The sequence below is a fragment of the Aquila chrysaetos genome, chromosome 13 (assembly GCF_900496995.4).
Source record: "Aquila chrysaetos chrysaetos chromosome 13, bAquChr1.4, whole genome shotgun sequence".
NCBI classification, from domain to species: domain Eukaryota; kingdom Metazoa; phylum Chordata; class Aves; order Accipitriformes; family Accipitridae; genus Aquila; species Aquila chrysaetos.
In genome coordinates, this window is record NC_044016.1 from 11,443,113 (window position 1) to 11,462,922 (window position 19,810).

Sequence of the window (19,810 nt, forward strand, 5' to 3'; positions counted from 1 at the left end):
AGTAATACAAGCTCAAGCAAAAAATAAACAAACAAACCAACCATTATTAGAAAACTCAAGCAGTTCTTGTTATTCAAGCAGAGTTTTACCAAAGCAAGTTCTATGCCAAAAAGACCAAAGAAAATTAAGCAGTTAAGAAAAAAACCCCTCCCAAATAAGCTTAAGTGGTTTTATAATAATGTGTATGCATGAGTGTAAGACAATTCCAAAGGAAAATTTCTAGGGTTGGAAGAGTATTTCTTATAAGTCACAAGGACCCAAGCATAACTCAGAAATACATAAATATCTAAAAGATTGCATGGTACTTGGCAGATGATTATACACAGAGATGCTTAAGCTAGCTCAGCCTTCAGAGGCAGGCAAGAAGCCCTAGCACAGTATTTGTTTGGGCTGACTCACCCTACCTTACAGCTATATTATTATTTAGTGCAAGTGAAGTGCCACTAAAATTACTCTACACACAGTATCCAAGCCAGCATGTGCATCTTTACACTGTGCTAAGGAAATGCAGTCACAGGAAAAGGGGCACATCCTTTTCCATTGGCATAGCACAACCAGAAAACATAAGCAAGTTAAGGAAGGGATTTCCAGTTTTCAGTTGAACATAGCACACACTGGCTCTAACACACAACCTCTCAGACTTTCAAGAATAGGAAGTTCTTTTTAGCAAATGAAAACTGCCAGCATTTTTTCTTAAGAGACTTAAACAACTTGCTTGTCTCCCCGAGCCCTGCAGAAGGCTTTAACATTCACCCCTCCCACATGCTCAATCCAGAAGACATACTTAAACTTTTAAAATACAATACCAACTCTCTTCTGGATTCTACTAAGCACTGGAAGCATGGTGACACCCAGAGCATGAACAGCTGAATGAGAACCCTCTCAAATGTATGGGGCACTTAAAATCTTAGACCTATTTTTCATGCTCCAGGCAAATTCAGACAGTCATCTTTGTATTTATTTATCAAACTCAAAATGGTTTTAAAGTTCTCTGCGAATTTTTACAGCTTGAAACTTGGGTCATGATTAGTAGCAAACACTACCACACTGTTTGCCCAACGTTTTGGAAGCAGGCAGGTTTACGTACATTGAAACCAGAGGGTTCAGTTCAGTTAGCACCAAAAGCAGTTCTTTTTGAGCAATAGAGCACTAGGACTTCTAGAATAGACCAGACAAACTCCCAGAAAACTTCCTGTTGGAAGCAAACTTCCAGCAGTGCAGATAGAGCTCTGCTGAGCCCAACTTCTCTTTTGTTAATCCCAGCTCCAGCATTTCTGTCATACCAAGCAAACAGAAACTGGATGCCAATACCCCTACAAATACAGCACTTGTCATTTACATGCTGCTTTAAAACAGATCACACTATAATGTTACATGAGAAAAGACAGCAAACCTTCGGAGCTGCAGTCAGACAGGTTGTCAGTCAAAGAATCGGACAGAGGCTCAACAGGACCAATCAGTTCAGACCCATCATGCACCTCTCCACCCTAAAAAGAAAGAGGGAAAGGAATTATTGAGCTGCTGTGCTCTATGGAAAGTCTCATTATATAGAAGTGATAGTCAAAATTAAATTTCCTCACCAGTGAATGCTCCATTACTTTAGAGTTAATGCATTTAATTAAACTATATAAGCCTGCAAAATTAAACAAGGTCTTTTAGTTAGGCCATGTTTGGTTGCCATAGACAGTCTAGGTATCTAAACAGTTAGCCTACTGCAGCTTCAGAGTCCTGAACCATACAGGCTGCAGCAGGTCTGCCTGCAAACCCCAGAGTTTAACAGAGAGAGAACAGCAATGCTCCTGCTCTCTTGTGGTACCTACAGTCTGTGCCCTTCAGTGGTGTTCCCAAACTCAGCAAGTCCCTCACACAGGAGTGTTAGTCCATCAGACTAGTCTCCCACCCATGACCCACTATCTTGAGTTCAGTCGTAGTCGAGCCTGGACAAACAGGGAAGACAAGGCCATCCCAGCATATAAGGAAGGAAGACGTCATTCCCTCCCAAGTCTGAAAGGAATCAAAGGTAAGTGAAGTAACAATAGGGACACTTACTTGCACTAGAAAGCACCTAAATGTTTTGGTTTTTTTTAATTTCTGCTTCGCATCTCAGGTGCACACTTTCCATGCAACTTTAATAGAAACTGCACCCATTTCCAAGGCAGTGTTATAAATGGGCATTGCTAACCTGTCTTGAACTAGCCCGGTGCATTTTCACACTAGCCAGCACATTTTTCTGGAGTCTATAGTACATAGATACACACAGCACTCCCTTCAGTTGTTTCTAAGATTTCATTGTCCAAGTCTCTCTCTTCATTGCTATTTGCACAAAAAATCTGAAAAGGAACAAAACCACCTGTGAGCAGAGCTAAAGGACATGGTCTGAGCTGGTGACTGATCAAAACCTAAGGCTTTCTTAGAGGAAAACATGACACAACATCAGCTAACAAGTGAGCCCTACTTATTAAACTTGCATAACTCCCCTTGTAGATATACTTGCTCCCACAAAAAATAATGTCTTTCTAGTTTTATTCATTCCCTTGCAAAGCCAGAAAAGGTCCATTGGAAGGCTAAAACTAATACTTTTGTTAAGCAAAGGAGGGGAAGAGAAGTCTGAACAAATACCCAAAACCACAGAAGTATTTCCAAAGAACTGAAAAAGTGCAAATGCAAATAAACTGAAAAGTCAAATATTCTGTCTCTCCACTCATTCTTGCCACCAAAGCTCAAAGAAAATTATTTCAAGTATTTTAAAGAACTCTGCAATAACTGCATGACTGCATCATGAACACAAGTGAAGATTTTTAAGCTTCACGGTAATTTTGCTTTTGCAAATGTATCATTTAAACATACTTAACACATTAATACACTTAAGTCCCACCTCAGCCAGATGAGCATTTCCTTAATTCCAGGGAGTTACCATCATGTTTACATGTAGATTTATGCTCCTGTGTTTGCAGAATGTTGGACTAAGCTACTGAAAATAAAGAGGTTTGAAGGAACTATTGAAAACAAACTGCTTCAGATGTAATAAAGACGAAGTCCAAACCAATGTATTGTCCTGAAATATGTTTTGGAGAGTGGTTCTCACCACACTGTACAAGCAGCACATTTGACTAGTTATATGCCAAATTTGTTATCACGGACCTGAATCCATAACAGGCCATAAGAAGAGTCTAGACAGTCTTCCTTCCTTTGGTTTGAAACTATAAACACCTACATGAAGTATCAATATTTTTATTACTTCCCCACTGAACCCCTGAATTTAACATCACAGGTTTTGCTCATCATTCAATAAACAAACTCCAAATCCCTTCACCCAAAGTTCCTGTAAAACTTCCCACTTTGTAGAGGTGTGGCACAGGGGTTTTTTTAAAGCCACATTTCTAGAGTGAATGGAAAACTCCCAGTCACTTCACAAAACATGTCAGATCAGCTCACTGTCACTCCACAGTTTATAAAATAGAACAGAATCAGCACTATACTTTATTCATATCAGTAAGAAGCAAATACTTCTGCAAATACAAACAAACCTTAAAAAACTCTTCAAGCTGTTTGCTGTTATAGAGAGCAGGGATATTGGCAGAAAACTGCAACAAATCTTCAGCACATTGCCTTCTTTCTTCTATTACAGTTTCATCAAATCGCCCTGGAACAGACACATAGATTTACAGTTTTAGAAAAAACTACACATTTATTTTGCAATAATAACTACCACAAAAAAAAAAAAAAAAAAAAACACAAAAAAAAACAAACAAACCAAAAACAACACACCAAGACAAAAGCAACCTTCTGGAGACAACGCCCTGAGTCTACGAAAGTCATTCCAATGCTTCAGGAGAACATAGCAAATCTTCAAACTTCCTATTCTCAATTGTCCCTAGAGTCCCGTCTTCTGCAATCCACTCGGATGATGAAAGCTGGCAGCTACAACAAGAATCCTTTGCCCTCTCATCGTAAGAATATGTGAGGCAACAGTCTTGATTAGCCAAGAGACACTAACGGATGTCCAGTGTTATCTAACAATAAATGATACTTGCACAATTTGACAATATGCCACTCAGTGTCAGCCTTGATTACGGCCCAAATCCTGTAAGGAGCTGAGCAATCTTCATGTATTCTCAAGAACAACGCACAGTATGAGCAGATAGTAAACGAAGTATTGCTAAAAGCCCCCAAACAGATCATCAATTCCAAGGTGCCATTTATGGAGGAGACAAAGTATAGGGGAGATAGTGAAGCCCTGCTACCAGGCACTGAAGCTTTCCTCTGAAGTAGTTCCATACAGACAGGGTCTCATCTCCCTGAGGTAAGCAGAGCTGGAAGCAGCTCATTTACTAAAATGTATGACCCTTCCCTTTTCCATACCCAGCACCCAAGACATTCCAATTAGAAAAAACATATTTAAAAAACAATCCCACAGTTCACCTGAAGAGATTTGCTTCTCAGGAAAAAACCCTTGGATTGCTACCTTAAATTCATATTCTTCACAATTGCACACAACTTATTTTAGCTTTTCATATCAACATCACTTTGTTGTTGAAACAGTTACAAGTTTACAAAAGGAAAAGGGCAGAGGTTAACAGTAATAATTGGAGGAGAATGAAACAGATACTGGAACAGCTATACAGAGGGAAAAAAAGGACTGGGAAGACAAGTTCAAGAAACAGTATTGCTGTAACAGCATGACCAGAAAAATAAGAACCACCTGTGACAGCTCTGTGGCATTAACCTTTGAAGAGGACAAAAGAAACATTGAATACAGAAGCAAAATTCATTTATACTCAGTGCAAGCAAAAAAATAATCCCAGAAGAAAGTATCAAAGCAGGATTCTTTCCAGAAATTCTTCAAGTAAATAGCTCCTGCCCATGTGGTACCAGAAAAAAGAAAATAAAACTAGAAAGACACACACATACTCACAAGATCACAAACAAAGCTTTTGGAGGTTATTTTTCCATGAAAGGAAGGGAAAGACATCATTGGGCTAATTTTCAGCTGGATCAGTTCCGTGACTTGTTCACCCTGCCCTTTCAGCTGTACAAACTTTAGCAGCCATACAAAAGAGTGAGCAATAAGCAAGCAGAAAGAAGGCAAAGGCAATGCTACCACATTGAGTGGTAACACTGAAATCAGGCTCTGTTAAACTGCACATCAAACTTCCTATGTCTTCAGAGCAACACTGGTGGTGCATTAGGGCTTTTGCTTCATTCCACACAAAATAGGACATCATGAAAAAACAACTTCCCTCAGCAAAGCGCAGCAGCATAGGCCAGTTAAATGAATCTACAAAATAACATGAACACTCTTATAATGAAACAGAAAATCAATTGCAAAGAAGTAAACACTGAACAAGGCCAGAAACAGGTAACTTTTGCAAAGCAAGTAATTCTATAAGATATTTTTCCTGGTTTCCCAGGGATCTTTCTCTCCCCAATATACTCCATCATCAAACCCCATAAAAAATAATTTTCCGCATCCACATCTTCTCAATACTTCCACTGGGCACCAGACAGGATGTGTCAGGACCAGCACTGACAGGCTGACCAGCACGCATTCACTGATTGTCCAGGCAGCTGCAAATTCACGGGTATGAGCTGAGCCTGCCTGGCCCTTGGAAGCACCACAGCACACGCTCTCTTCTTACTCAGCTGCCATTTCACAGACTTTGCAGAAATGTAATTACATTTGCAACCACCTTCCCTCTCAAATTTAGCTGATATTAGCCACATGAGAAAGAAGTTTGACTTTCTGACAGCACAATTACATAAGCCTTATTTTCTTAGGAAGCTGAGCTAAAAGAAAAAAAAAAAAAAAAAAAAAAAAACCAAAACAACACATGTTTGAACAGAGCCGTTGAAACATTAGTCACTGTCACATTTTCCAGCTCATCAGCATCATGATACACTACCAGGACAACTACTTGCAGAACTAGAGGACTTTGGGGAAAAGAAGAACATAATTCAGTACTGGTTTGTTCACAGACTACCTGGCACCTTGCTGGCAGTTGCATTCCCAGCCAACCCTTCTTAACTCCTTTCCCCTCTCCCTTCTTTCATACTTTCAAGCAATATTGTATTGCTCAACACTTTTCGTTATCACCCTTCTCAATTAGATGTTCAAAGGTGCTTAGATACCCAGCTGACTCTTCAAACATTTCTGTCAGTAAGTCTTCCTGCATCTAAATCAATGTTATTTCCACTATTCTTTACATCTCTCAGACACGTGGGAACTTCATTATAGGGATCATGTCTTTCCAGGGTTTTAGGGAGTGTCAGCTAGAATCTCTAGCATGTAACAAATGCAAAGTTCTGCTATTCCTCCAGCAATGATCCGTTCAAAATTTCTTACATACATGGAAACCAAATGTAAATTCCTGGAAAGAGAATCTACAATTCATTTTGTGGAGCAGATCTGAACAATAAAACACCTAGCAAGTTTGTGTACATGATTCAGTTTCTCACAAGACTTACAACTGTACATGACATCCAATTCTTAAATATGCTACTTCATTCAGTATTTTCAAATTCAAAAAGTATCCTTATCTGAGTTTTATGTTGTGAATCATCTTCCTGACTCACTGCTAGCAAGTTATCAATATCTGGGGTTTTTTGGTTTCTCTTTGTCGGGGGGGGGGGGGGGGGGGGGGGGTATTTTTTATACTAGAGTACATTTCTGCTGTTGTTAAGATACAAGACATGCTGAGTACAGATTTAACAGTATTTTGGTAAAATGCCATGTATAGCCAACACATGGGAATACTTAAAGTGTCCAACAAAAAAAAGTAGTTTGAAAATACTGAAGAAATTATGTTCATGCATATTAGGGTAGGAGAGTAATCACTTCCCAGAAATAGGTATCATAATTGCTGCATAGCAATTTAGAGAAGTTTTCACAGCTGGATCTGTTAGGACATTTTACATTCCCATGCTCAAGTTGGTTATGTTTTCTCTATAAGATGAGTGGAAAAGGTTCAAGTGAAGTACAGAAAAAGCGAGATAATTTCTTTTTCCCACCCGTAACAAGTTTCATGCTTTGATATGAGCAGCTCTACTGTAGCAGCATAAAAGTACATGCACTTGCACATTATAATTATCAAAACCTGTGATGTAAAACGTGCAATGCCATACAGTTCTGCAGATGTGACAAGTCTTTGGTTGCATGAAACACGGAAGCACAGCATGACCCATTCGTTTTTAAATACATCTCAGTTCTCCACACCATCTCCTGAAACTCTGAATGCTGAACTTGAGATTCTGCTCAGGTTTAATACAAGTAAGAAGTTTAATACTTCTACTACAAGTGAGTTCGACTGTCAGAACCACCAATGCTCATTTTGTAAAGCGTACTCTCCGCAAAACAATATGTATACATTATTTAAAACACATATACCCACCCACCCCCCCCCCCCCAAAAATCAACAAGTTGCCAGCAACTACTGGCAATGCTAATTAGTAATTAGTTTAAAAGCTGCAACAAGTGGAACATCACCACAGGGAAGAAACACTGCAAAAATGCTCCATTAAAAATAGAGGTGGACCTTGCAGCTTACCACTAACTGAACGAGACTGAAAACAAGTTTGTCAAAAACTCAAAATCTACTAAGTTTACATTTTTCCTCTAGTACAAAAAATACTAGGACTGATCTGAAGATAAATGCTTTCAATTAAAATAAAACACACAGCACTTAATATATCTATAAGTGAGATGGAAGGATACACAGTAAAATTTTAAGCTTTAAATAGAAAAATAATTCTTAAATTGAAGAGTCAGACATTTCTGTTCCTTTCAGCTATATACCAGCCATTTAAAATTTGTTTTTACATTACTTCCTCTTTCCTGTATTCTTCCCTGGCTCAGCTTCATTCAAATGTGTTGGGGTTTGTTTTGGTTTAGTTTTAATTTCAAAGACCTTTTTTGTAAATAACTACATTGAATGTTTCTGTAGATTTCCTTCTCTTACAATGTACATTGCAGTCACTTTTGTTCACCATATACAATAGAAGAAGGATGTCTTTCAGAAGGGATTTCACTCAATTCTTCCCTTGATTACAGAGCTAGTGTAAAAACAGCTAATTTGCATTTCTGGCAATTTAAATTTTTTTAAGATATTAGAAGCCCATATTCTCTTCCACCCTGATTTTCTTTTTTTTTTTAACCTTCTCTTTCCTCCCCTATGAATAGCTACCCTATCTTCTACCTGAAATTAAATTATGCTTTGCAAATATTAGCTTTGTAAGTAATTTGTCCAGTGAGCAATCTACTCTGTAAATCAGATATAAAATGATCTCAGGATGAAACTAATACTACATTCTCTATTTAACCATTAGTGCACAAGTTCTGACATAGCACTGAAACTTACCCCACTTCCAACTTCATAAATAAGCAAAAATAAAATTACATAAAAGTTGGATAGAATTTAGTTGATGTGAAAGACAATTTAAACTAGGAATTTTACCGAGCTCTGCGCAGAGAACCATGAAATCTGCATCAGAGTCCAGCTTCCTTGCCTCTCACTTAGCTGGTCCACATAACAAGGGGTTAAGTCAAGGGCTCCCCTAAAGCTATAGGGGCAGATTGGACCTGGGTTATAAATTAACTTCAACTTGTTCAAAGTTGTTTATGTTAGTGTATTCTTGAAAGCATCTCAGTGCCATGCCTACATGCAGTAGTCATCAAAAACAAACACTAAGTAGCAAAAATTACAAGTGGCAGTATTTGGTTCTGAAACATTGAAAGGAAAATTTGGGCTTTCCAGGCTGAGCTTTTGTCTCCAGGGGAGTTTGATGTAGTTTCTCCGGCACTCAAGGCAAAGGAGGGCCTGCAAATACCACTACAGAACTATAATCCCAGGCAGTATTATAGTGCTGTCACACAAAGTGGTGGAAAAAAGGCTGACCAAGCAACCTCAGTTTTGGCACTTTCCAAACTGACAGGCTTGACTATCCCAAAGTAATAGTAAACAACAAAAAACACGTGCCAAAAAGCATAATACACCAAAAAAAGTAGAATATATATATAAAAAAAAAAACCACAACAAACACTACAACAACAACAAAAAAAAAACATCACCACACGACAAAAAAAAACCCTAAAAATGCAGAAAAACCACGAAAAAATGCTAGGGCACACAAAGTTGCACAAAAGCTTATGCTAAGAGCATGCAAAAACGCTAAAAATGTTTTTGCACATTTTTCCATGTGAAGCATGTGGTAGATGCATGCCAAAAACCACCAAAAGCATACCACACACTAAAACTCACTAAAATTGTGGCACAGGAGAATAACATGCAAAAGCATGCAATAGACACACGCCAAAGAATGCAAAACATAGGCTGGATGCTAAAACATGCTAACGCAAGACACAGACAAAAAATGGGGGGAAATACACTCTAGATGCATGCCCAACAGGGCTAAAGCTGCTAAAAATGCTACACACAAAACCTGCAAAAATTGGAGCTACATGCATGCCAAAACACACCAAACACTGGCTGAATGCTAAAACGTGCACAACACATGGAAAAAACATGCAAGAACATGTATGACAATAAACATGAAAAACAGGCACAGTACATGGAAAACATGCAAATACACACATAAGCATGCTCTACATGCATACCAAAAACCACCAAACATGCTGAACATTAAAAATGCTAAAACAATGTGGGAAAAAAACACAAAAAAGCATGTAGTAGCAGGATGCAAAAAAAAAAGCGAAACCCATGCTGGATGTTAAAAACACTTAAAAGCACATCATGGATGCACAGCAAAAAAAATGCTGTGTGTTGTTTATTTAAAAATCCACCAAAACATTAGAAACAACATGGCAATGAAAAACAACACCGCAGTGATGCCTCAGAAACAAACAAAAAAAAATTCAAAAAAAGGTGCAAAAACCTTGGCAAAAAAAAAAGCGCATGGGAGATGCATGCCAAAAAACGTCAAACATGCTGGATGCTCAAAACACCATGGCAGCAATGCAAAACATGGAGTGGCAACACTTGAACCAAAACCCACACCAAGAAAACATGCAAAATCCACACCAGAATCCTTGCCAAAAAAAGAGCACATGGTAGATGCATTCAAAAAAATGCCAAACAGGCTGGACACTAAACACGACACAAGGTGCATACAAAAAATGATAAACACAGGCTGAATGCCTAACAAAAAACAAAACAAACCAAAAAAAAAAAAACCCACACCACCAACAACCAGCACACTAAAACAACTTGTAAACACCACAGAAAGGCCTTAACCCCAAAAACACCTTAGACACTGAAAAGCCTGCCCAAAGACACCTTAGACACTGAAAAGCCCGCCCAAAAACCACACCAAAAAAGAACACGTGGTAGACTCATGCCAAAAAAATGGCAAACACTCCAGAAGCTTAAAAACCCATTAAAATGCCCAATAATTGCATGCAGTAGATGCATGCTAAAAAACTACTATACTGGACACAAAAAAAATGCTGAATAACCCCTGAAAACCCACTGAAAATCATGCAGTACATGTACACAAAAAAAATACCACCAAAGAAATCCTGGACAGAAATAACATCGTAGTCACGCCCTAGGAACTAAAACCACACCTAAAAATGCCCCAAATCCACATGAGAAACCTTGCCAAAAAAGAGAGCACATGGTAGATGCATGCCAGAAAACACCAAACGTGCTAGACACTAAACACCATGCAAAGTCCATATAAAAAAACATAACGCACACTGGATGCTTAAAAAAAAAAAAACCAACAAAAACAAACAAAAGAACAACTTGTAAACTCCATGGAAACACCTTAGTAACCCCAAAAACACCTCAAACCAGAAAGTCCACCAAAAACGCCTTAGATGCGTGCCAAAAAACACATCAAAAAGAGCAGGTGGTAGACTCATGCCAAAAAAACACCAAACATGTTGGATGCTTAAAAACCCGTTAAAATGCCCAATAATTGCACATGGTAGATGCATGCAAGGAAATGCCAAACACATGTTGGACACTTGGGAAAAAAAAAAAAACCCACAACACACACTAAAAAGCAGCACCGAACCCATTCTGCACAGTTAGCAATGCCTTAGAAATGCCTCAGAAACACTCACAAAGCACATGGTAGATACATGCCAAAGAAACACCAAACATGCTGGACACACTAAAAAAATGCTTAAAATCCCACTGAAAATGATATGGTATATGCATGAAAAAAGCTATACCTAAGAAATGCTGGACACACAAAAAAAAAAAAAAAAAACCACAAAACAAACAACAAACCACGCCACAGCAATGCCTTAGGAACCAAAAAGCATGCCAAAAGAAGCACAGAATTCACACAAGCAACCTTGCCAAAGAAGAGAGCACATAGTAGATGTTTGCCGGAAAACACCAAACATGCTGGATGCTCAAAACCACGCAAGGTACATACAAAAAAAAAAAAAAAAAAAAAAAACAAACCACAAAACACCAGCCACAGGCTGGATGCTTAAAAAAAGAAAAACCGTACTTGTAAACACTACGGAAATGCCTTAGTAACCCCAAAAACGTGTTAGAGGCTGAAAAGCCTGCCAAAAACCACACCAAAAAAGAGCATATGGTAGATGCACACCAAAAAGCACCAAACACATTTTAGACTGTCAGCAAAACCTTAGAAATGCCTTAGAAACCCTCAAAAAGTAAGTGGCAGATGCATGCCAAAAAAAGGCCAAACATGCTGGACACTTATAAACCCGCAGAAAATTGTGTGGCATATGCACACGAAAAACACACCGAAGAAATCCTGGACACAAAGACTACCACAGCCATGCCTTAAGAACCAAAAAGCACAACAAAAAAATGCCCAAAATCCACATCAGAAACCTTGCCCAGAGGGAAAAAAAAAAAAAAAAAAAAAAAAAAGAGCACATGGGAGATGCATGCCAAAACACACCAAACACCACACTAGGTGCACACCAGAAAAAAACATAAACACAGGCCGGACGCTTTAAAAAGAATAATACAGTACAACAACTTATAAATGCCATGGAAATGCCTTAGTAACCCCAAAAGCACTTCAGAAACCAAAAAGCTCACCCAAAACCAAACCAAGAGCGTATGGTAGATGCATGCAAAGAAATGCCAAACACTTGCTGGACACCTAAAAGAAAGTTAATGCTTGGAAAAAAGGCTCCAAAGCACATGGGTAGATGCACACCATGAAGCACCAAACCCATTCCGGACAGTTAACACCACCTTAGAAACATTCACAAAGCATGTGGTAGATGCATGCAAAAAAGACACCAAACATGCCAGACACATTAAAAAATGCTGAAAAACGCTTAAAAACCCACTGGATATTGTGTGATATATATGCATACCAAAAAACCAGCAACAGTTTGTGCTGAAAACAAAGAACATGTGCTAAAAAAAAAAAAAAAAAAGAGCCCACCATTTATTCTATAAACACAACACACTACCAAAAAAAGTGTGGTAGGTAGAGTTCTATATGGAGTCAAACCACTTCACTGAAAGTCCACCTAGCTCCTTCATGATGACATATACATCAGGATTAAGTTAAGACCTTTGGCTTTTAAGAGCTAATGACTTTTTGCCATGTATTTCTCATGTAGAATCACAATCCTCTTAAGGGTTGTTTTGGTGAAATAGTTAACTGCTATATGTAAAACTGATCTCAAAAGCCTAGCTAGATAAAATTGATCATTACAATCAAATTCCTAAAACAAAAAATTCTTTTCTGCACCAACCACTCGATATTTTACTATAACTCATCACTAAAAATCAGACAGCTCATATATGAAAATCTTTGTTCATTGTTCAATTGCTGTTCACAAAGCTAATACAGACTTTATGCTCCTGAAAACAGGCAATGTATGTTGTAAAGATACAGAACATATACATCAATAAATATTTGAGCTAATATCTCTTACATGGAAGCAAGGACATAACTACCCCTGTTCAAAAAATAAACAGAAGTATCAAGCTATGATACCTACAAGTAAGACACAACAAACCAAAAAGTTGAGTAGTAAAAAGCACACAGAAGAGTCCCATGCAGCTGCACAATGATATATTTATAGATACTGAGTTATCAAAGAATTTCAGCAAGTGAGGAAGAAATTATGCTTACCAAATACTATCGCTTTGGCAAAAGGTGGAAAGAGTTCTGTATGTCTGCATAGGTTTTTATGAATTTGCCAGAGATCTTTATGCAGTTTCTTAAAGTCACTGTATCTCTTCCAAACGACTATCTGAAGCAGAGAAAGGGAAGAGAAGTATTAGTGCATTCATTGTTCACATTGCATCACACCACAAATGCATTTTTTTAAGCAAATCAGACGACTACCTTCAGCAAATATGTTTAACAAAAATATATAATCTGAACCACCAACTGTAACACCCATAAAAAAATGGTCATTATCTGCCACCAATCCCCATTTTGGCTAACAAGACTACAGTGCATAGAAAAAAAATATTAAGTAAAAGCTGAAACACAGAAACAGAGAGGGCAAAGGCAGAACTGTTTCAGTCACACTAGATCCAGAGCTACATGGGGAGCCACTAACAGAAGAAAAAATGCCGTAGTAGTGTTGCACTATCCAATGCTCAACAGCACGCTGTGCTTGGCACAGCTGCAGGTATGGGAAAGAGACACAACAGCAAAAGAGAAAATGAGGGAAGAGAAATCAATACAAATAAGGGATTCTTAAGGACAGCACATTAAGCTCCCAGGACTACAAACCAGCCCATGATTTATATAAAATGCTGATCAGGTGTAAATGCAAGCTCACATTTTAAATGGTTTATTACTACTAATGCTGATCAAAAATTGAGTATGTTCCTTTTGCAATCTAGACAAAATCTCCAACTTCAGGAATGCAAAGAGAGCATTGGTTCATTACACCAGCTTTTCCTGATCCATTCTTTCTGGAAGGAAGTAGTCATCTCCCAGCCAGGTACCTACCTTATCCTTCTTCCACCTCATTCTTTTTATTCTTTCCATTCAAGAAAGGAGGAGAACCCAATAGGAAAATCAGGCTAGGGAAAGAACTGAGCAACTGCTAACAGGTTTGCTATCAGGATGAAAAAACGAACATAGACATTTTATATCTTGGCCTCATTTTTGGTCAGACTCACTACGCCATCATAATAAGCCTCAACAGTAACGTAAAATGATTACAGTAGAACAGGATGGGGGAGGGGAGAGAGAAGAGACTGCAATGCATTCAGCAGTTGATTCCAGTGTTCCATCAGTCAACCATCTCAATTAACTTAATACAATTAACCACAATTTAAAAGATTCCAAATATTTCTGACTGATTTAATAGGTTGCCTTCTCATGAGTGATCATAACTGAAAAATTACTTTTTTCAAGAAAACCAGATTTAGAGCTAAGTAAAAGGTTTAATTGTAGAAGGATTTTGTTGTTGTTTTGTTGGAGTTTTGGAGGGGTTTTGTTTGTGGTTTTTAAACTTATTTCTTGAGCAGTGTGCATATAGAACATAAAAATTTTTAAGACAGTGAAGTCTTGAAACATTAAGTTACTGTATTGTCAGTACTTAGAGACATTGTGAAAAGCTGCCAGAAAATAAGTGCATGAGACTAAAAAACTATTCCACTAAAAAACTACCATTTTTTACTGCTGCAAGTGATCTCCTGATAGCCAAGAGGAAAAAAATAAATATCCATAAGTAGCCTGCATAGCAAAAGCAGTCAAGGTCATCCTAAAACATTTCTCAGAAGCTCATGGAAATCATGCCTTTGCATGCATGTGGCTCAGCAAAGTTAACAAAGTTCCCACTCTAACACACTCATTAGAAATCAGAGTTAGAGGAAGGACACTTTGTACTTTGAGGCCCAACGAAGCACAGCAAGTATATCATAAAACATATGTTAGACTTGTAATGCAATAAGGTGCTTGTCACGGCTAGAGCCAGTAGATCTCTATTAATTCACGCAACTCATCTGTTCCACAATGAATAACCCTTTCTCCTCCCTGAATAAGAGAAAAAAAACCACAAGACTACCCTAGATACAATTGCCTCACACTCCATGTTGCCACCATCAATCCCCAGAAGCAAGGAAATTAAAGTTAAGTCTGCCAGCCTTTATGTATCTATTAACTCCTCCACATACAACTTCATGTTAACTTCTTTCATCCTTTTGAGAAGAAAGCCCTTACAAGGTTATCTTCCTTCCTGTCCCAGCAACAACAGTTTAGGTTATCCTGAACTGTAATTGGCTGCAGTGGGAGAGATGTTGTATCAAAGGCTTGTATCCCAAAGGGCAGTTAAAAGAGGTGACAAAACTGGCAAGTAGAGTTGAGGTCACAGTACACAGCCTTATGTACAGTTGTACATATGTAATGTACCTATTAACATCACAGCAGTGACATTAAAAAAGACTTCTCACTGAGTAGGCAGGCACAGCTAAGTGGTCCTACACGGGTGCAGGAAGGGGATTGCATGAGATGGATCGTAAAGCAACAGGGTGGTTGTGTGCACAAAATTTTGTCTATTGAATTTCTAATTGAGCATTCTGGAAAACTGAGGTAAATTTATTTTCAGTGGGAACAGGTTAAGTACAAATTCTTTTTCTTTCAAAGGCTGCCCACAATTCTTCTGCTATTACAGGAAGTCAGCATAACAGAACAGCTCTCAATATACGTGGTTTTCTGACTACAATTCACCCTCATGGCAACTACCATCTAGGATATTCCTTTTAATAACTAGGTACTTTCAGATGCTTGCTTATAAAAGAATCACACCACACCTAACATGCTATCACATGCAAAATAATTAATTTGATAGAATGAAGGGTGGAAAAGGGCAATCATCAACAAGTTCATAGCACATTTATGTCTTCTTGCAGACTAGAGTTTGTGGAATCCTGCATGGCTAACCTACAGCCACAGATCAAAGCAACAACCAAAGCATATGACTAAAAGACACAGTTTTGCTATTGTTTCAAAACTACTTAACATATATTCATGCAATACTCTAGCTGAAAGACACTTACAATATATTTTTCTGATGAATGGCTCATCAACAGCTGCTATAAAGTGTTTTTCCCACAAATGAAGATTAAGGTAATGGTGGAATGTGCTCATGAATAGGTTCAATTCAGGAGTCTCCCTGGAAAAGGTGAACATCAAGCTACAAACTACAGTAATGCAGTTCTAAAACTAGATCCATGATCATCTCTGATTCTGATAGGCTATTTTAATCGTATAGAGATTAAAAAAAATGCAAAAAGCATGAATGCTCATGTTTGTCTGAGTCTCAAGATTTCAAAGAAGGATGCAACAAAGGGATGTATTAGCCAATTCTCACCTCTGCCAAGCCACTAATCAGTAACTCATGTTTGACCACACAGAGATGCAATGAATTCATTTATGGGCTCTTCTTTCATCAACTATCCAGGTTCTCCTCAACTGTAGTAAGAGATTGCACCAGAAATCGAACATATGCATACGTTACATAATGTCTGAAAAGCCATAAGGTTGTGCTTTTGAAGGAAGATTTTGCACGTACATAGTAAAATAGTATCAATGTCAAGTCATCGGTCCAGAAGAAATCAAGAGGGAAAAATAAGATTTTCAATCTAAAAAAAAAAACCAAAAAAACCACCACACATAACCCATACAGAAGTGATGTATTTTTTTGTCTCAATAGAATGGTTCCTGGCAGTCTTTTGAGGTATTAAAGAGGCACAAGAATACAGCAGAACCTTATTCAAAGCCTTTTTGGAAGAGGCAGAGTAAGCAATTTTAAAGTTTTATCAAAGTGTATCACTGGAAAATACTTAAGGAGCCTCAGAGAGAGAGACATAATATATGACTTACAGCCTAATCTCTCTCAACTGCTCCTACGCTCCTTCATTTTCTCTCTTCACTAATAGGCAGTAATGATGTAGGCTTTTCAGTGAAGTATTGGTTAAAGGGGAAAAGAGTACCTACAGCTGAGACCTAAGACTTGGATTGTGGACTGATCTCTAATTTTTCCAGTAGGAGTTAAGTAACCATCAATTTGCCAATTCCAGCCCTGAGAAAAGAGCTTGCAAAGTTATCAAAGCAGTTTCGTCATCAAAAGACATTTTACTCCCTAAGACTTTGTTTCAAGTCACAATTCATCACTGAGGGCAGAACTGCAACATGTTACACTAGCTACTGTTTTCAACTATGAAAGCTAAAGACAAATGGAAACATACAAAAAAACCGTTTGCTCAATTGCAATGACAAAACAGACAGAAACTGCTAAATTACATCAAAGATGCTTCAAAAGGCATAGTGTGATACACAAAGACATTTGCACAAGTTTAAACTGTTACCTCCTGGACATCCTCTGGATTTTTTCTTGAAACAATCTGAAAAGCAAAACAAAAAACCATGTAAGCGCTTGGATTTTCAGTTTGGAAGTTAAAGAGTAACATCTATGATTTGTTGCTGAAGAGAAAAATCTGGAAAAAGGCAAATAGTTGCATGTTCCTCTACACTCAGAAATGTTTTCATTTAGTTTCAGAGAAGTCTAATATCCAAATACAACATGGTGAGGTATTTTAGCAGCAGAGTCAGTTGCTGTGATTAGAAATAAAGACGTACATTTTAGGCAAATTGGTACAGAAGGCATCTCACAAAACAAAGCTACATAGAGCACTTCCCCCATCATCTTTCCAGTCTCTTCCCATTAATTCATATTAGGGCCACATTACTCCCAATAAGCGGAGCTAATTAAGGCTACTTGGCTTAATATAAGCTGCACACAACCTCACTGTGAATGTGAGGCTTTGCATTTACTAAGACAGTATTTCCACTTTACTTACAGCCATCAATGCGCGCACACGTCTGACTCTATCCTTGGGTATTTGTTTTCCTTAAACACTCTTTGCCTAATTAATTATAAATGACTTCGTCCAGAGGAAAATTGCAGTGAAAACGAGGCTTGGCTACACACCATAAAGCTGCCTGTATTTTGTCAGGGTTTTTTTTTCCTTTAAATAAATATTGATCACAAAAGCCTTCATAATCCAAGTTCTGTATTGGGGCTTATAAACAGCATTAAGAACATATTCACATAAACAAACAAATCAAATAAAGACATCTTTAATTCATAACTGCAATTATCTTGTGCAAGTCAGTATATCCTTCATTATAACTCAGACAAAGCTGTTTAACAAAATAATTAGCCTATTGTTAGCTAAAGCAAAGTAGGGCATTCTCAGTCCAAACTGAGACTATCCACACACTGACACACCCCAGAATAATTAACGCGGTGAATAGGTGATGCATATAGGCAAGTGCAAGAAGTCCACGCTACTTGCACCCCAGAGACTAAAACACCATCCCGCTGTACCACAAGCACCACACAGCTGTTGCTCTAAGATGGAAGTCACTGAATGTTCACTTTCCTCTTGCTAAGTGGCAATAACATACCCTTCATGCTCCCCACAAACTAGCTCTCTTCCTCCCTTTCATTTTTGAAGAATCCTTGCCAAAGCCTCCCAGATTTCGTAACATCAGCTTACTACACAGCCCAACCACTGTAATCTTTCACACATTTTGGAGGAGACAAAACAGAAAAGAGAAGTGTCACCTCCTCTAGCAATCTCCCAAAAGACCTAAAACATTTTCCTTCACAAGTCTTTCTCTCACCTTGCACATCAAAGTCCTCTTCTTCCAGCGTAGTCTACATTGATAAAACCTTCCTCAACTTTTCCTCACTCTTGAGTAATCTAACGTTTGGCAACTTTACCAAATTTTAACCTTGGCAGCTGTTGCTCCTTCATTCACTACCAGGCAGTTCATATGTACAATTGGTGAAATATTTCTAACCTTCTTTTCTAATAGCTGGCGTACTTGATGTAAGGAGCCTGTAGAGCTGGGGGAAGAAGCTATCATAGGCATGGCTACACATCAGAGAAGAACACCAAAGGGCACACACCAACTGCTTTGCTTTGCAGTTCACCTTTAGTTAAAGCCTTGCAACAGTTTTGGCAGCTAGGTAAGTTACCAGATGGGCAGAAGGAGACCCAGAGAGATGAGTAATTACCCAGCCAGTTAGTAAGAATCTGGAATAAAACCCAGAGGCCCTGTTTCACACTTGTTCTAATGTTACATTGCCTTCTATATCTACCAGCCATGCCAACTTTAAGTCAGTACATAGTAATTTATGTGTTGTCCTACTTTGTTCTTCATATCCTTTTCTGAAGGTCAACCTCAGAAGAGGTCTGCCCCTTCAATCCAACCTACAATCAACCTAGAGACTTGGCAAAGATGATCCAATCCCCAAAATTTTCAGTACACTTTTTAATCCACTTACAAGGATCAATGCAGTCAGCTCCTTCTGCAAATCTGTAATGCAAGCAACTTCAATCTATTTTTTTTAAATATCATTAGGATACCCACCAATGAGCTAAGCAATGCATAATTACTGTGTTCGGCTCTGAAAACAGAGATCCTACAAGGATCCTCACCATCAAAGTATTTCAAATTATCCTGTTCCTTGTCTGACCTGCAGATATCCAACATAACTAATTTGAATTTTAATTATCATTAATAATTGTAATCTTCTAAATTATCTGAACTTTTATTAGTGGCCTATATTTTCAGATATCATTAAAGAACACTCCTCGTATCACAACTTGCCGATATGTCTTTCCATTCTTTAACCTTTGGAAATGGATATAAAAAAAGCCAATATTCATTTAATCTTGTCCACACTTACAATTATTTCACAGTTTACAAGGAAATAAAATATATATTCTCTGTTATACAAAAAAAAAAACCCTTTAAGAAAAAGCTGCCATAAGGATGGACTACCTTAGCACTCAGAAGAGACTGC

General features: G+C 38.1%; 1 protein-coding gene across 7 annotated transcripts in view; it reads right to left on the reverse strand.

Annotated features, from left to right (window-relative positions):
- Positions 1 to 19,810, reverse strand: part of RPS6KC1 (ribosomal protein S6 kinase C1) — a 93,358-nt gene that overhangs the window by 71,091 nt on the left and 2,457 nt on the right. For 2 of the 7 annotated variants that reach the window (XM_030034849.2, XM_030034847.2), the window contains exons 2-5: positions 17,301 to 17,336; positions 13,102 to 13,222; positions 3,528 to 3,643; positions 1,394 to 1,487 (exon numbers count right to left, since the gene is read on the reverse strand). In XM_030034849.2, the coding sequence (XP_029890709.1) occupies positions 1,394 to 1,487; positions 3,528 to 3,643; positions 13,102 to 13,222; positions 17,301 to 17,336 (367 nt within the window). Of the gene's footprint in view, positions 1 to 1,393; positions 1,488 to 3,527; positions 3,644 to 13,101; positions 13,223 to 13,935; positions 13,956 to 15,989; positions 16,115 to 16,303; positions 16,418 to 17,300; positions 17,337 to 19,810 lie in introns of those variants that run through there. The other 5 variants (XM_030034848.1, XM_030034850.1, XM_030034851.1 and 2 more) reach the window with 5 other exon arrangements.